Genomic DNA, 13,715 nt, shown 5'->3' with positions numbered 1-13,715 from the left:
GTTCTGCTTATGAAATGCTGTGACATGAGTCAGGTTCCACTCTTAATATGAGAAGTGTGCATTATGGATCAAACAGTAAGGGACTAATATTATCTTAGAAGCAGATTACAGCTTTAACCATGTATTTTGTTTGTTGTTAGCAAACAAGAATATGACTACAAATTGAAAGTCCTTATCCACTTTCAGCTGAAAGACAGTGCAGTAGAAACACTCAGCCAAATCTCATCTATTAAAATCAGCATGCAGGCATGGAAAGCAACTCTGGAAAAGCTGTATTCTTTTCATGTTTTAGCTGTTTGTGTTTGAGGGAGGTGAGGAACTGTCTGGGCTGAAAGCTTTTTTATCTTCTGTGCGATTGTAATTCAATATTAAGTTTTATATTGCAAATTAAAACTGTAAACATAGTGCATGATATGACTGGCCTGAAACACTTCGGTTTAGTTTGCTTTAAGGTCAGGTGTAGCCTGGCAACCAAGTCCTAATTTCACTAATCCAGGAGTCAAGCGTTTGCTACAGGAGATTAATTTGAATCTAAAATGATCCTTTTTTTGTCTTTGGGAGTGTGACCATGAGTGGTCATTTGTCGACCTTTTTGCCTTATACCCACTTCTGAAAAACTATGCTTGACTAAAGAGAGATTTTTTTGGATGCTATGGCTGTATCAAATTAAGCTCCTTGTCTCTAACAGCATTAGACTGGAATAAATGGGTTAATTCAAGCAGAGAATGTGTCAGATGTTCACATCCTGTGGATTAAGACAGCCAGGTTATTCCAGAAAATTAAACAAATATTTTTTTGAGCAACAGTTGGAGGATTTGAGCAGCTGTACATTTTCCTAATTTTTCTGATTCCCTGTTTTCTCTTCTTGCATTGTTTAACTTTCTTGTTTCAAACACAAAACAAAAAAAGGTTAGAGATTCATGGCACAAAGCCATTTGCAGATCTGTGACTGTTCTGCTCTGTACAGGAGGTAAGACCTAAGTAGTAAATGCATGTGGGGAAAAAAAGAAGAAAAACTTTTCTGTTTTCTGAATGGGTTTGTACTCTTAAACATCTCCTCTGAGCAAACAGGTACTCAAGAATCATCATAGTATCAGTCAGGGTTGGAAGGGACCACAAGGATCATCTAGTTCCAAACCCCCTGCCATAGGCAGGGACACCTCACACTAGATCAGCCTGGACAGAGCCTCATCCAGCCTGGTCTTAAACACCTCCAGGGACGGGGCCTCGACCACCTCCCTGGACAACACATTCCAGGGTTTCACCACTCTCATGGTGAAGAACCTCCTCCTCACATCCAGCCTGAATCTCCCCACCTCCAGCTTCATTCCATTCCCCCTAGTCCTATCACTACCTGAGATCCTGAGAAGTCCCTCCCCAGCCTTCCTGTAGGTCCCCTTCAGATACTGGAAGGCCAGAATTAGGTCACCTCGGAGCCTTCTCTTCTGCAGACTGAACAGCCCCAACTCCTTCAGTCTGTCCTCATAGGAGAGGTGCTCCAGCCCTCTGATCATCCTTGTGGCCCTTCTCTGGACACGTTCCAGCACCTCCACATCCCTCTTGTAATAGGGGCTCCAGAACTGGATGCAGTACTCCAGGTGGGGTCTGACCAGAGCTGAGTAGAGGGGGAGAATCACCTCCCTTGACCTGCTGGCCACACTTCTCCTGATGCAGCCCAGGATCTGATTGGCTTTGTGGGCTGCAAGTACACATTGAGAGCTCATGTTGAGCTTTTTGTCCACCAGCACCCCCAAGTCTCTCAGTTTGGTTGTTATCCACCTGATTTCTTTTAACACTTCTGGCATCTCTAAAACCCATCCAAAATGCATTAAGTAGCCTGAACATTACCTTTGAAATCTTTGTTTTACAGGTATTTTAACCAAGGGCGACCTGGCATAGTCACTAAAAGAAATTATTTATAATCCCTGTCCTGGATGCTTACTCCTTTATCTTTGTCCTTTGTGGCAGCATAGCTATAAATAAATATATAAACAAAAGGTAACCTAGGTTTGTGCCATGGTTTGCTGTGCAGCCTCACAAAATAGGTGCTCATGCATCAAGAGGCTCTGTGGGCCACAGGCAAGATGGATGAGGTTTGATTGATTGATCAATTGAGTTGTGCTAATTTAAAATGTTAGTAAGGCTCAAATTTTCCTACCATTGCAGTTCCTCTAACAGGTATGGCAAAGAGGCCTCATCCTCCCTTGGAGGTATTTAGGTACCATGCTACTCTACTACATATAGCACAATAGGAAGATCTATGAATCTGTCAATGCTGATATAGAAGTTATTTTAGTAAACCAAACAAGAACTAATTGTGGTGTTTTGAGTTTTTTCCATCCATAGTACAGATTTTCTAAGTCAGCCTGCACTGTCTGACATACTGAGAACCCTTTTCAGGAAACTTTTTTCTTAGTTCTGCTGTTGATAAGCTCAAATACTTCCTCAGCTGAAAACGAGGGTGACAGCACTAATGTAGTCATAGTATCATGTGGCTTACTGCACATGAACTGTAACAAGATTTGGTGCCATATTATTAAAATGAAAAGCTAATGATAATTCCCCCTGTGACCTAATTTTGCAACCTTATAGCTGCATTGCTGCAGCACAGAGTATTGTCCAAATCCAAATCATTCATCAAACATCAATTTCCTTTAGCCTTTGTTTACCAAAATTTAATCAAAATAGGTAGTAATAGAAACTGTAGACATGACAGTTGGGTAGTCTGGTGGACATAAGTTGCATTGAGTTAGAAGGGAGCTTTAAAGGTCTTCTAGTCAACCCCCCCCTGCAGTAGGTCAGGACATCTCCAACTAGATCAGGTTGCTCCTGATCAAGCCCATCAAGCCTGAACCTTGGATGTCTCTAGGAAGGAGACCTCCACCGGCAACTTGTGCCACCACCCACATAGTAAAGAACTATATCCTCATGTCCAATCTAAATCTACTGTTCTGTAGTTTAAAACCATTGCCCCTTGTCCTATTGTTACAGGCCTTTGTAAACAGTCCCTCCCCAGCTTTCTTCTAGGCTCCCTTCAGGTAGTGTAAGGCCACTATAAGGTCTTTCCAGAGCCTTCTCTTCTCCAGGCTGAACCACCCCAACTTTCTCAGCCTGTTGTTGTAGGAGAGTTGCTTCAGCACTCTGATCATTTTTGTGGCCCTCCTCTGGACCCTCTCCGTGACTTTTTCTAGTGTTGAGGGCCACAGAGCTGGACACAGTACTCCAGGTGAGGTCTCACTAGAGCAGAGTGGCAGAATCACTTCTCTGTATCTGCTGGCCATGCTTCTTTTGCTGATTTACCCATAATGGATAAGCCTAATGGTTATTTTGCTGACCTTTCAAAAGTGTAAGTATTGGAATACACAGAACCTACTAGAGAAGCCTGTGGCCTTTTAAACCTTTGCAGGCCTGAAAATGTAGCCAGGTTGTAATTCCCATGCTTTGTTTCTCATCATTTGAGTGCTTTCCCGATTCAGTTTTGAATTGAGCACACTGATTACTTTCTTGTGGTAATCTTTTCTGAAGGATCTTGTGTAAAGCTTTGATGGGATAAATAAATAATTAGTCTTCTTTTATCTTCTGTGCTCAAATAAATGCAATAAATGAATGACACTATTTTTTTTAGCCACCATGTTGATTAATCTTATTGCATTGTAATCTTGGTGTTTCACTCAATTCTTCATTATCATTTTAATCACACTTTCAGATAAAAGGCTTGCTGAAGTGCAATTTCTTAAACTGTGCTGTATCTTTCTAAAAGAAAAAAAAACAACACAGTATTTCTTTCTCCAATCTCTATTGTAAATGTCAATGGTTTACTTATTTTTTTTGCAAAATGCTTCAACCATTTTATTCTTAATTTCCTTCTGGATTCCAGAATGTATATGAGAGGAACTTTGTGATTAATTGCATATAAGAAATTAATTTCCACACTTCATGGTTGCCTTGTTTGGTGTTTTGGGGTTTTTTTGTGTGTGTGTTTTCCTGTTCTTATTTCTATCTAAACTGGTGCCAAATTTCCATTTCCAAGTATAAAATAAGAGGTCTGAAAGGGATGCTGTCACTGCAGCCTTGATGGAGAAGAATCTCAAATTTTACCAAGAGTGCTCTTTCCCTTTCTTCCTGTTTTGAATATTATAATCTCTTTTTGAAGGCTCAGTGTATCTGCTTTATTCCTTTGGTCTTATAATTAGTAATCAGGTCTTCCAAGTCCCTTTTTCTCCCCCATTCCCAGTTTAGTACCATGTGTTATGCTGTAACTTACTCTGTAGTGGTCTCATTTGAGAGTGGACTGTCTATTTTTTACCCATATGTCTCAGAGATGAGAAAATTAGCAACGGGAGATATATAAACTAAATCATTAAAAGAATTAGGCTACTAAAATGGCACTTAGACACCTCTCTCCAACAACTTTCGGACACCACTGGGACCCTCAGCTTCTGTATCTGCTATTGCATATTCCTTTAGCTGCTTAGGATGTTCAGTTTTCTGAATAAATATTTGCCTGTCTTGAGTTCTAGGTCTGAATTAATGTTTGAAGTATGTTCAGTATGTATTAGGAGCTTGCACCTTTAACAGGTGTCCCCTCATCTGAAACAGTAGGATCACTATCACACCTTTGAGTATCCCAGTAGTGATTTCTCCTGTTGGAAATGCTCTACTTGACATGAATATTCATTGGGCTGGAGAGGTAAGATTGTATATTGCAGGAATTGTATCACTTAGCTAGAATAGGGGACAGTCACTTTCAAGTCACCCTTCTAATGAATATTTAATTATTTAAACATGTTGGTGTAGTTTCAGCAGGAAAAGTTGAGAGCTGCTTCCAGCATATCTTGTAGCCCAGTGGCTACACTACTTAAGGAAAATGTTGACATTTTATTCAAAGCTTCTGTCAAATTTTAGTTTGAAGCTCCTCAACTGTCAGTTCCTGTGTTCAGAATTTATTATTTCTCAGTCTTCACATATGATTCAAATATATTTATATTTGCTCAGATTTAGGCATTTTTGGCTGTTACAAAAAGTTTTTGATTCAGTTACTCTGATTTAGTTGGACTGTCAGGAGCGGGTGGAATGTTTTTATGTTGTTTCAGTCAAAGCTGAAAAAGCAAATGGATTTAGAAGACAAGGGGAAGCAAGGAAAGCTTTTCTGACCTGGTTTTGTTTTGTTTGGTTGGGTTTTTTTTAATGGACTGGGGAAAAAAGAGGATGAGATCTGCAGATTCTACAGATTTGAAGACCTTGAAATAAGTATTTTGGCCTCTAGCTATGAAGAGCAGTGCCTAGAAAAACGTTCCAAAAGTACCCAAGCAATTAAGACATAGAATTCCCTTTGGTTACAACCCAACTCCCACTATCTAACATATTTTGGAGTCCATTGGCATTTTTAGAAGCTTACTTCTGCATATAAACAGAGCTTATGATCCTATATTCAAGCCCAGAAATAATTTGTTTGCTGTCTAGTTTGTTCTCACTTGTTTAAATCGCTTTGGTTTTAATAATCAGTTTGTTCTGAAAGCAAAATAATGTTTGAGTCCAGTATAGTTAAAATTGGAGTCTTACGTTCATAATTTCAACTTCCAGACAAATGCAATTTTATTTCCAGAGGAGGAAAACAAATTCTAGGACTCTATTTGCATCTCTACACAATAAAATGTTTTTCAAGCTACTATATATATATATATATATATATATATATTAAGATACATAATTTCCTTTCTTCCCTTCTGAAGGCATGTAGGTGAACAGTTTATTACTTATAACAATAACAGTTGTACTGAGTTTCATGCAAAAACTCTTTCTTGGAGCTGCAAACCTCTTGGTCATTACACCAGTCATACACTGCACCCTATCTTTAGGAAAGTAATTAAGGCTTTAATGATTTCAGTGTTTTAAGTGATTCAGATAAATCAAGCTCTATCTTGATTTATTGAGATATTAAGGTATTAAAATCAGTTTGCCCTAGGTAGTTGTGGCTGAAACATTATTCTCAGTTTGAATTACCACTCTACTTACTCATTTTGCCATATTAAAAGTTATCATTGTTTAACAGCAAAATGTATGTAGTTAGAAAGTATGTTAGTTTTAATTTGCTCATTTATTTTGCCTCATTTATGATAAAATTCAAGTTAGGAAAATTGGCAGGTTCACAGAAAACGTTAGACTTTGTTGTTTCTTTCTGAATGTTTGAGCAAGGGAGATTGTATCCTTAGGGGACTCAAAAAATGCACTTTAGTAAGCGGAACAAAACAAAAAAAGTACCTTGGCTTTTAGTTACATAGAGAGAATTTATGGGCTGTCTTTGGCATACTCGTATTTAAATTACTTATTTTTATTGGTCAGCAGTTGCATAGAGAGAAAAATCAGTCACAGTGGGGTAGCTTTGATTCTGACTCCAGTAGAAAGAAACATTATTACTTCTGTGGGAGAGAAGCCCCAAACTCATAGCTATGGTGATAAAAACCTTTGTGCTCTGGACTGTTTAACAGTGTTTAAAATGTAACATTGTCAAAGGACAGGGCTTAAAACCTGAATATCTGTTTACAGGTTTACCTTTCCCCTGACAGGTTCATAGGCTGGGGACTGGACTAGTGGGGTTTTGGGTTGGTTTGATGGAGTGTGGGTGGGGTGTGTGGGTTTGTTTTGGGGTTTGTTTTTTGTGTGTGTGTGGTTTGTTTTTTTCTATTTCACTCTGCTTTCTTTCTTTTTTTTTTAAGGTTTAGCAACACTTGTTTGTCTTGCCAAGTTAATGAACTATTAATAAAATGATCTGAGTAATGCTCTTGGTATGATATAAACCAAACCATAACCACCTAGAGAGTGCCTCATATTAAATTGTACTCTTCCATTTGCACAGATTCTGCTGCTGAGCTCAGGTTTGTTGAACTTCCTAATTACCTTTAACCTTTCAGAGGAATTATTGTAGCTTGTCTCCTCCCTGTGCTGTTTCACTGATGCAAGGAGGGGCGATGCAGTAACTCTACACCTGTTCCAGCACACGCCTATCAACTTGCTCAACTTCCCCAACGAGTGCCTGAGTTGAGCATGAGAACATCTGAGATTGCTTGGATCTGTAACCACTAGTCCAAATACTTCTGGATGTTTAGATTGGCTTTGTGCTGGGGTGGCTTTAACAGTTAGTGCTTTATCATGGCAGTCGACGACAGCAACTTGTGCCCTAGAACTAAGAGTAAACTGAATGCCTATCAGACTCATTATAGATCAGCAAGACGGAGAAGCCTACCACCAGACATCCTGCTAGAAAATTATTCCAAAGGAAAGTTTCACAGAAATATTAGGAACATAGAACCTATACATCCGAGGCGCACTAAGAAAAGACCTTCTGTATTTTCAGGTAGGAAGTGCTATGTCAATAATATGTTGATGTGCTGTCCTTTAAACCTTTTTAGTCATATTTGAAGGATTCAGTAGCTGATTCCAGTCAGAATTGATTCAGTCTTAAAAGCTAAGACAGTCTTCACAAGATAGATTAAATGGAACCCCATTTATGTTCATTATTTCAGCCATTAGATTTTAAGTGATGGAACCAAAAAGAGAGACTTTCTTCATACCTTTTGTTTTGGGGTGCTTGCTTGTGGGGAATTCTTCTTTTATTTTTTTTAAATACTTAGCATTTAAAGAAACCCAGTTGCTTTTCTAGAGCTTTCAACTGTGGTTTGCTCAACTCCACATAGTAATGCAGTCAGAAGCTGCAGTATAAGTATCTCTCTTGCTTCTTTAATACTGTATCTCATAACTTTTCTGGAGGAGAATGGTCTTGGGATAGACAAACTTCTTTCAGTCAGGCTGATTGTTTTTTGTGTAGCCAGAATTAACATCTCTAAATAGTCAAATGCATGCTTTGAATTCCTGGTGTGCACTGAAGCCTGCAATGTCTGTAGTTAATAGTTCAGTTTAACTCTCTAGTTGTTACGAAGTAGGAAAAGGTGAACGAGTGGATTTCAGTCAAGCTAATGGAAAGTCTGACTTGTTTTGGGAGTCTTTAATTATTTGAAATATGCCTAAAAATAAGAAACAGAGTAAGAACAAAGGATTTGTTGCAAAACAATCAGATCATCTTTACTTACTTGACAGGTTTTAATGGGGGAAAACTCAGTATCAGCTCATCCCTGCTGAAACTGAAGATGTGTTTCTGTGAGGTGACCAGAGGAAAGTAGATGCTTTATAGAAACAAAACCATACTGTTTCTTTAATTTAGATATCTCCATTTGCAGGTTAAACTGAAGATTTTTAAATTTCTAGGGGGCTGTGAAGTATCTAAAAAAAGGGGTTTGATTATTTAAATATTAACATTACATTTTCAATGAAAGCTAAATTTACAGGGGATACTTTTTCACGAGTTGAAACACTACTGTGTTAAGAGATGACACAGAGCAGCATGCATTTTGTGGGATTTAGAGCCTCCATTGTACCAGTGTTAAGGTATTTGAAGTATTTCAACACCTTAGGAAGTGAAGCTTTTTTCCTCCTTCCTATTGTACTTCACCGGCTTAAAATAATGCAAAAAGCTTTGTGGGATCTTAAGTCAGGTGACTCATACATGCCCCAGGCTCCCAGTGCCTGGACAAGATCTTCCTGAGGTGATGTGGTCTGTTGGTGACTGTCAAAGCACATTGTTTTGGACAGGATAGACCCTCAGTATCTTATTCTTTCTGAGTTACTGCTTTTGTCTTCTAGCGAGCTTTTCTTCCTCAATTATTTCTGTTTGGCCTTTTTTTGCCTCCCATAGCTTTTCACTTTTTGTTTTATGTACATCAACATTTTTGTTAGACAAACCATAAATAGCCTTGTATTTGGTCTCCATCACTCATACTCTGTTGTGCCCACTCAGACTTCTTTATTCTGTGATTTGTCTTTTCTTCTTTAATACAATTCTTCCTTCTCTCTGTGTTCTTTTTCCACTCTCCCAAATTAGCACACAAGCAGTACTACTTCATCAGTTCTGCTGCATCAGATATGAGCACTTTAATGTAGTTTGTGTGTCTGGAACACTGCCATTATGCTTAGGAAATCCACTGCAGCTGTGTTACTGTACACTCAAGGGCACTTAACTCAGAGGTAATGCAAATTGTGTGCTATAAGCAATTGATGGAGCATGATGGAAAGATGGGTGTAGTCTTTCATTTGGTAGGTCAGCAGCATGGGAGAAGCTTTACTTGATTTGCTTTTGAAAACAGGTTAACAAAGTAAGCTTGAAGCCTTCTAAACCATTGTCTCTCATACTGTAAATGTAGGATAGAATGGAAACAGAGCTGCATCATAAATCATGGAATGATTTGGGCTGGAAGAGATATTCAAAGATCACCTAGTTCCAACCCCAGCTGGGGGCAGGAGTATGGGACATCTTCCACTAGATGTGGTTGTGGAAAGCCCTGTCCAACCTCACATTAAGCACTTTAGATGCATAGATAAATAGTTATTAAACATATATGGAGATTGCTCTGCAGTGTTTTGGATCACTGCTGAAGACCTCTGAAGAATGTGATACTTCATACATCCTTATTTCAGCCTAGTCATCTATTAACAGAAACATTTTAAATCTATATGATTTTGACTCTCCACATTCTTCTAATCCCTGCATCTCTGCTTAAGTCTATCACCATGAATCTATCCTAGTTTCAGGGCATGCATGTAATCTAGTCTGAAGTCATGTACATCTTGTTTTCTTTCCTTTTATTCTATCTGAAATAACTAATAAAATGTTGAATAGTGGCACATCAAGGCATCTAGGTGCAAGTGTGCAGGTTGGTTAATACACTGGGAGTCATTTCAGACTTGGTGCAGACTCAGAGAGGCATCCTGCATGTGAGGAACCAGGTTCACAATTTTTTCTTAACCATGATAGCTAGATGATCACCCCTTAAAAATGAAAGCTGAAATCTGAGAAGAGTGACATGTCTATCCTGTCACTATGAAATAGTAATTCACATACGCACTGAGCTGAAGGGATACACTGCACTGAGATACCTTTTACTTCTTTCAACAAAGCACTTAATTTCTTCCTGTTCTTTAGATTTGAAATGTTTAGGGCTGCTGAGTACTTCAGGGCTTGGTTAGCATGAACTGCCAATACCTACATTTTTGTTACTATATGATGGGGTGGTTGATTTTGGTGTTTTTTTCCAAACAATGACACAGGCAGAAGTTCTCATAATCAACATTATAGGGCCATTTACTGTTGATAGAGACATTGATCACCTTAATTAGTTCAGTTTATACAGATCTGCTAACATGCTCTCAGCTCAGCCTACTATCATAGCCATAATTAAATCTTAACCTGTCAGGGCCATACAGAAATGAATGGTTTCATGTCATAACCTGACATGAATGGTTTCATGTCATAACCTGATGATAAATCTGTGACTTTTTACTGAGAAGAGAAAGAATTGTAAGACAAAGTGGGCCACGAAGAGGCCTTTTGAGGCCATGTCTTTACAGAAGTACCTGGGAAAGGTGTATTGAACTAACTGAAGGCACATAAAATTAGAACTGATTAGCTAAACTTCATTAAATGTATACTGATTCATGTTCATAACCACAACAGCCTGGAGAAAATTAGTCCAAATTTACTATTTTTAATCTAGGGAAATGCAGAATGAGCTTTAACTCACTTCTTTTTGGAAGAAGCCTTCTGATGTTCAAATTTCTTCTTTACACACAACAAAGATGTGAGATTCTTCTCTGGAGCATTTCCAGCTGTAGAAGGTTGTAAAGAGCAAGTCTTATGAGGAGCAGCTGAGGGAACTGGGATTGTTTAGTCTGGAGAAGAGGAGGCTGAGAGGAAACCTTGTTGCTCTGTTCAGCTACCTGAAAGGAGGCTGTAGTGATGTGGAGGTTGATCTCTTGTCTCTAGCATCAGGTGATAGGACAAGAGGAAATGGCCTGAAACTGTGCCAGGGGAGATTTAGATTGAATATCAGGAAAAATTTCTTTAAGGTAAAGAGTGGTCAGGCATTGGAATAGGCTGCCCAGGGAGGTGGTAGAGTCACTGTCCCTGGAGATAGTAAAGGAATGTGTGGACATAGTACTTGGGGGCATGATTTAATGGTGGTGTTAGGTTGACAATTGGACTCGATGAGCTTAGAAATCTTTTCCAGTTGAAACAATTCTATGAATCCGTGATTTTGGCTGGGATTGTTAATCTTCTGAAGTCAGTGGAATGAACAAATAGAGAAATTACAAAAGTCAAAATACTTTAGAAAAAAAGAAAGGTTAAGCTCTACTTGAAAGCCCTTTGAGTTGTGAGCTGGGGATGTTTGCTTAAGTAAGTAACATTGAAAATCCACTTCTAGTGCTGCTATCAGTTATCCTGGGGGCTTTTTTTCTTCTCCTCTTCAATTTCATATGCCAATAGCCTGTAGCCTGCATTATTGTTGAGTCACATTTGCTGACTGATGTGTCAGTTTTGAAGGACAGAAGCTGAGGAAAATTATTTGAATTGTCTGCCTCATCCAGGGTGAGGCACACCTCCATTTCATGGCCTATGCCTGTGACTCAAGCATTGCCCTCACAACCAAAATAAGCTCTATGTATACTGGGGGACAACACGTTATCTCTTCTTCTGGTAAAGCATTGTGGGTTTGCTGTGAGTTCATCTAACAAAGGCCAGTGGTTAGCAGTACTTTATATACCTATGCAAAGTAAGACTGTAGGTTGCTGGTCCTTGATTTTACAATAGAATAGCTACTATTCTGTAACAAATTCACTGCTTTTTAATTTGTTTTCCAGTGAAAATACTGTCACAGTTAGAAGTCTTGAGGCACTCTCTCAAAGCATTTCTGGAGTTCAGACCAGCATACAGTCTAGCAAAGTCACTTTCTAAAATAAGTAAGTTGATTTGATGCTATATTTGTATGTAAATTAAAATGCTGAACATAACTTTAGTAAGTTATTTGTGTAAGAAAAAATAAAAAAGAAAGTTATTCAGTAGCAATACAAATAAATAATTTATTTTCCCATGAAACACAGAGATAAAACAGCCAGTATATATGATTTTTTTTTTTGTCTTTTGACTGGCTATGTTAATTGGGAAAGGCTTGCCAAAATCTAATTACTTCTAATAAGGACGCTTAAAATCATGGGCACATTATGTGTCTTGATTGAAATAAGTTCTAATGATCTGTGTTCAGTATTTTAATTTAGTGAAGGTTTGAATATCTTACCTCCTCTCTGAATAAATTTTGCTGCATGGTGATAATGTATGCTTGTAATCTGCATAGGATAATTGCTGTTCTCTTGTAGTAACCCTAGTGTCTCCCTGCACACTGAAGTTTGGTAGAACGGCTTGTGTTGGTGCTGCATTTTACAAGTATCCTCCACTAACAGCAGAAGGGAAGGCAAGACTGACTTGGCCCAAAGTTCTTGTCTTCCCTTCCTGACTTTAAATCATTGACTTGGTTTCCCCTTAAAACTGTTAGCAAGACCATCTGTCTATTGAAAATGCCAGGGGAGAGGGCTGTCACAGTTTAAAAATTTGTTTGTATTGGAAATTGACATTGGTTCTGTATGATACTGTGTTTCATGGAGCTTTGTGTTAGGATGTGCTACCATGCTATAATATTGGTATACTGCTGATGGAGTGTGTGTCCACCCATTGATCTGGGTGAATGATCACTGCTTTATTGATAGAAATTGTTTAACTGATAATGTGTTGCTTTTCTCTCAACCTCCTGTATTTCTATTCTCTCTTGCACATTTCTACATGTACCACTTAATACACTATTTATCATTTTAGGTCTTTAAATTTATATAGTATTACTTCCTTTAGAAAGGATTGGTCAGTGATTCAAAGGGAGGCTCTGGATTCACTCTGTGCATGCTGTCAAGCTTGGTTTCTTATTGAGTTCATTGGTGTTTTATATACTGTGGAGACTGATTTCCTAATGTTCTTATAGACAAGTGACAAAGGTGCTGCCTGACCATTAAGTTGTATTTGAGACATAAAGGAAACTCTATGTCTATCAAAGAGTGACTTGAGTGTGAAGGTGAGGGGAAGACAGGGAGGAGTGTGAGGTTAAGATAGGAAAAGCTCTTTTATGCTCTCATGGGTTGGATTTTCGGTTTCTCATCTGTTGCTTTTTAAAAAACCTTTAGTTGACTCCTAGATTTAGAATGCCAGCATAATTTGTTACAGATGCTGAGATTGTGCTTCAAAGCAGAGAGTCCAGGGTTCACGTGAGCAAACCTTGTCTTACACGCAATAACATTCCTCAAGCCTTATGACGACTAAGTGTTTATAGACCACTATGCTGAAAGACATCACGGTATTTGCTTCCTGGTTTCAGCACAAGTTTCTGTACGTGCTGCCATAGAAACAGGATGTGAGAAGGAATCTGGTTTAGTAATGTGGTTTGCCAATTTGACCCTTTGGTTCTCTGCTATGTCTTATCCAGAGGATAATGATCAAAGTGTGGAGTGAAATCTTAAAACTTGTGCTGAATGCTTGCCCTCTGGGAAATACAACAGGCTTTTTCTTTTGTACAATTATATAATTTCCCAGAAGGAGCACTGAATTAATATTCAACACTAGTCATATTGCAGGAAAAGTGTGTTAATAGAATATGCATTGAATTTTCAAATAGAAAATTGAAATCCTAAGGAAGGTTAGCAAAAATAGGAAACATACCAAAATGTTTTAAAAGATGTAAGATCAAGCCAGTCACTCTTTACATCAGACAGTGGTAGCCTTAACTGTA

The 13,715-nt window shown here is 38.4% G+C and overlaps 1 protein-coding gene across 2 annotated transcripts in view; it reads left to right on the top strand.

The window, feature by feature from the left end:
- The window catches only part of FRY (FRY microtubule binding protein), a 257,340-nt gene that overhangs the window by 47,774 nt on the left and 195,851 nt on the right, over positions 1-13,715 (top strand). Inside the window, exon 1 of one of the 2 annotated variants that reach the window (XM_068143114.1) lies at positions 7,134-7,354. The exons of the other annotated variant lie outside the window; for it this stretch is intronic. Within the exon in view, the coding sequence (XP_067999215.1) occupies positions 7,150-7,354 (205 nt within the window). The 5' untranslated portion in view covers positions 7,134-7,149. Of the gene's footprint in view, positions 1-7,133; positions 7,355-13,715 lie in introns of those variants that run through there. 2 annotated transcript variants of the gene reach the window in all.

This window comes from Melanerpes formicivorus, unplaced genomic scaffold (assembly GCF_026170545.1).
Source record: "Melanerpes formicivorus ecotype bairdi unplaced genomic scaffold, bMelFor1.0.p_v2 SCAF_1, whole genome shotgun sequence".
NCBI classification, from domain to species: domain Eukaryota; kingdom Metazoa; phylum Chordata; class Aves; order Piciformes; family Picidae; genus Melanerpes; species Melanerpes formicivorus.
The sequence above is the reverse complement of the archived record's forward strand: the minus strand, read 5'-3'. Positions and strand labels throughout refer to the sequence as shown.